This window comes from Austrofundulus limnaeus, unplaced genomic scaffold (genome assembly GCF_001266775.1).
Source record: "Austrofundulus limnaeus strain Quisiro unplaced genomic scaffold, Austrofundulus_limnaeus-1.0 Scaffold672, whole genome shotgun sequence".
In the NCBI taxonomy this organism is placed as follows: domain Eukaryota; kingdom Metazoa; phylum Chordata; class Actinopteri; order Cyprinodontiformes; family Rivulidae; genus Austrofundulus; species Austrofundulus limnaeus.
The window spans coordinates 176,429-181,141 of record NW_013953074.1 but is presented as its reverse complement, the minus strand read 5'-3'; the positions used below and the strand labels follow the sequence as shown (position 1 = coordinate 181,141).

The window sequence follows — 4,713 nt, the reverse complement described above, 5'->3', positions numbered from 1 at the left end:
CCCCCCCCCCCCCCCAAAAAAAATGCCATAAATGACAAACGTATTTGAAAGTCCCTGTGAGCAATGAGACATGTTGTAGGATCAATGTAAATTAATTTTGTTTTTAATTACACACATTAAGTTAAAACGTGTAAACACATCAAGACCCCCTACGGACGTCAAGGACAGGGGGTGTGGTAAGAAGGTGAAGAATAGTTCAGGAAAGACTGAGTTAAAGTTTGGAGACAGAGATGAGGACAAAAAGGCAGGAGACAGAACTGGAAGTGTCAGAGATGAAGATGTTGAGGTTCTCCTTGGGAGTGACAAGGATGGAGAAGAATAAATATTAGATCATCAGAGGTACAGACCAGACTGAAGGACTGGAGAAAAGGTTGGAAAGACAAGACTGAGAAGGAGGAGGGACAGTGGGTATATTGGTTTGGAAACATCCTCCTCCTCTGTGGAATTGTCACCCTATCGTGGCAAAGGAGTTTGTGTGGCTGAATGATTCTAGGGCTTTAGGAGTCCTGTTGGGTCTTGTTGKCTGGTAGGACTCCGGATGCAGCTGAGGAGTATTGACAGATCAAGCAGGCTGCAGCCCTGGTTGTTGCTGAGGCAAAAGCTCAGATGTGGGAGGAGTTGGTGAGACTTTGGTCAAAGACTCTTGATTGGCTTCGAGGAGTTTCTGGTAAACCATCCTGCGGCTGAGGCAGGGGAAACAGAAATTCAATAACACTGTGCTCAGTGAAGTTGGAATACTTCTCTGACCTTCTGAATCCTAACGGCAAGTCTTCTGTGGAGGAAGCAGAGTCTGAGGACTTTGGGGCTGAGGCTGCTGAGGTAAATTAAAAGCTCCACTCATCCACCCCTGCAGGGCTGCAGGGGTGGATGAGATCCACCCTGATTTCCTCAAGGCTCTGGATGTTGTGGATCTATCTTGGTGGACATGCCTTTGCAACATCAGTGCCACTGGACTGGTAGACTGGGATGGTGGTTCCCCTTGTCAAAAAGGAGGGCCAGAGAGTGTGCTCCAATTATAAAGGCATCACTATTAGCCTTCCTGGTAAGGCTATTCAGGAGGACTGGAGAAGAGAGTCCGATTAATAGTCAAACCTCAGATTCAGGAGAAACAATGCAGGTTCTGTCCTAGTTGTGGAACACTGGACTAACTTTTTACCCTCACTGGAGTCCTCGAGGGATCATGGGAGTTTCCACRTCCAGTCTACATGTGTTTTGTGGACTTGGAGAAGGCATATTAAAAYCAGAGAGCATCAGAATCAGTTTTATTGCCATTATCAATGAACAGGATTTACAGACCAGGGATTTGCTTTGGTGTTAAGGTGCAATAAGTATAAAACATAAGAAAGAAAATACAAAAGGATAAAGAAAAAAATATATACTGTATTATAAAATATGTAAAACATACATACACCAGTTCAATACAGTATTCAGAGCAGACAATATATTTGGAGTAGTGCAGTTAGATCCAGTGTTGAAAAAGACCAGAATACAATCTGGTCAGGGGTTGTGCAGTTTAAAAACCAGTGATAAAGTGACCAAGGCAGAGTTATAGAGTGACGTGATTCTAAATGTTCAAGAGTCTGACGGCAGAGGGGAAGAAACTGTTCTTATGGCAGGATGTTCTGGTCCAAATGGACCGAAACCTTCTGCCTGAGGGGAGTGGTGTGAACAGGCTGCAGGGTGAGAAGGGTCAGCTGTGATCCCACCTGCTCGCCTCACAGTCCTGGAGACGTACAGGTCTTGGAGAGATGGGAGGCTACAGCCGATCACCTCAGCAGAACGCACTGCAGGGACCATGTTCCTCAGGGTACACAGTGGTGGGTGCTACACGTGTATGGGACTGTAGTGTAGAGCCATTGTTACAGGCCATTCTTTATACAGGAAATGTGAGAGTTTGGTTCACATGGGGTCAGTTGGACCCCTTCAGAGTTGGACTCCAGGCCTGCCTGTTGTCACTGATTCTGTTCAGTTTTTATGGACAGAATTTCTCGGTGCAGCCAGGGGGCAGAAAGTGTCCTCAGTGGCCTCGGGATTCAATCTCTATTTACAGATGATGTGGTTCTGTTGGCATCATCGCGCTGTGATCCTCAGCTCTCATTGGAGTGAGTCGCAGCTGAGCGTGAAGCAGCTGGGATGAGGATCAGCACCTCCAAATCTGAGTCCATGGCTCTCGGTCAGAAAAGGGTGGATTGCTCTCTCCGAGTTGGAGGTGAGGTTCTGCCTCAAGTGGAGGAGTTCAAGAATGGGGTCTTGTTCACGAGTGAGGGAAGAATGGAGCACGAGATTGATAGGTGGATTGGTATAACTTCTGCAGTTTTGCAGACTCTGTACCGTCTGTTGTGGTGAAGAGGGAGCTGAGGAGACCCTGGGGAAGACCAGGAGAGGATGGATGGCCTGGGAACGCCTTGGAATCGTCCCAGAAGAGTTGGAAGAGGTGGCTGGGGAAAGAGAGGTCTGGGCCTCTCTGCTCAAGGTTCTGCCCCTTCACCTGACTCTGGAACAAGCATGGATGGATGGATGGATGGATGGATGGATGGATGGATGGACATCCTGAGGAAGGACAGTGGATACTTTTGACATGTCCAGAGGAGGTACAGCAGGAATACATTTGCTCGTCCTGACCACACAGGTGTGTTTCTGTGGCTCCTCCTCCTCAGGTGAATCACCTGAACCTCTGAATAACTTCAAGTCCAAAAGTTGTTTTATTCTTCCCTGAAAGTTCTTCTAAACATGTTMGAGAAGAGATTTATTAGTGTTTGTTGATGAGTTTTTATTAAAGTCAACATGTACACAGAACAGCTCAACTCCATCAACTATAAATTATTGGAGTAAAAAAAATGAAGCAAAAACGTAAGATGGTTTAATTACTTGATATCAAAATTAAATTTATTACAGCAAAGACATGGTTAAAAAATATTTCTGCTTGAGTTTTTAATTGTCCATCATTAACATGGTTCTAAAGAAAACACTGAAAAACCCAGAATTCTGCTGCAGAGAATAAAATCCAAGTATTTACAAATTCAAACAGACTGCAAAATATACAGAAACATGGCTAAAACGCTATACCTCAAACACCTCAAATTAATGACTAAAATAATTCATTTAAAACTTAACTAATTCACATGATCTGGTCTTTAAAGCTATTATTCATGGAGCTCAGAGGTTTAAAACTGCTCAGTGGCTGCAGAGAATACAAAAAGAAAAACAAACAAACACTTTATTCAGTTGTTTTGTGGGGAAAACRAAATGAAGGGTTCTGACTGAATTAAAAATGAAAATCAAGCAGACAGGTGGGGGTGGTGGGGAGGGGGTTCTACAGCTCAGTGCTTTAGAGGCGGCGGTCGTATTCACTGATCATCTTCTTGATGTGAGACAGTTTGGATCTCAGGTATTTACACCTCTTCTTCACCTGGTACTCTGAAGACTGGAGGGAAAAAACATTTCAGCTGTTTGTTCCTGTTTATAAGACAGATAGTTCTGTGTTTCTCCAGTAGCTTGGTTATGTAAAGTCAGACAACAGATGTTTTTTATTCAGTACTTCCTGTTCCATATATTTTTACTCTTTAGAGGTCATGTGACCTTATCGGGACAATCTAGGGGGTTAAGAGTCTTCAGGGACATTTTGGCCATGTCCACATAGAAATTTAATTTTTCAAAAATATTGTTTTTATTTGCCATTATTAAAACATCCTGTAAACATGACAACATTCCTAAAAATGTTTTCTTTCCAACAAAAGTCCAATTGATTGTAGTACCTCTGTGAGGCCTGTAGGTGGTGTTCTATGCTGAAATACTGTTTGTTTCCTAAACACAAAATCTGATTACTGATGGACCTGACACTGTCCAGTTACTGAGAGGACAGATCAGAGACAGAGACAGTTTTAGACCAGGGACGGAGCCAAAGGGGTGGCAGCCCCTGGCACTTGGTTGGCCACTCCAGGTGCCACCCCCAAATAACTGGGCGGGGATCTTGGATTTTGTGTTTGCATTTAGATTTGTTAAAGATTGTTCTCTGATGCTACTGTATGTTATAAATTACCAGCTGTGCAAAAAGAAAAAAATTGTGTAGGTCTTCTGGACGGGTTCTTCTCTAATGAAACGTTTTGTCTCTTCTCCAAGAGACTTCTTCAGTCTGAGAGTTTCAGGCAAAATTCAGGCTTTTACCAGCTGTGCATTTTTAAAAATGTAAAATAATTGTAGTCCTTGTAAAATTAGCATTTGTGGTTGGCTTAATTTAGGATTAGCATTGACAACTGGCATTTGATCATTTTCAGCTACTCTGCAGCTAATTTAATCTGTTAGTTTTAAAATGGCTGAATTAGTCATTTAAACGCTAGCTGTGGTGGCCACCTCAAATTTTCAAATCCAGAGTGTTTTTCCTGATTTCTATGTGATCCCCCTAATAAAAAAAACAAAAAAACAGGCTGACCATCCCTGTGCAACCCCTTGCAAAAAGTCTAGCTCCGCCCCTGTTTTAGAGAGCAGCAGGACAAGATGGTGGACATGAGGACAACATGGCAGGTCTTACCTTCTTCAGGTTCTTAAGTTTGTCGTATTCACTCAGAGCGTCCTGCAGGAAGAAAGAGAGACCGTTACAAGACTTCATCCAGAACACTGACCCAGTCAAACCAGGTCATCAGAACACTGACCCAGTCAAACCAGGTCATCAGAACACTGACCCAGTCAAACCAGGTCATCAGAACACTGACCCAG

The 4,713-nt window shown here is 43.5% G+C and overlaps 1 protein-coding gene across 1 annotated transcript in view; it reads right to left on the bottom strand.

The window, feature by feature from the left end:
* Nucleotides 1-2,838: 2,838 nt before the first annotated feature.
* oclnb (occludin b) overlaps nt 2,839-4,713 on the bottom strand; it is a gene marked incomplete at its 5' end in the record, with an annotated part of 25,477 nt that continues 23,602 nt past the window's right edge. The window contains 2 exon segments of the mRNA XM_014027678.1: nt 2,839-3,424; nt 4,529-4,570. Of these exon segments, the coding sequence (XP_013883132.1) occupies nt 3,329-3,424; nt 4,529-4,570 (138 nt within the window).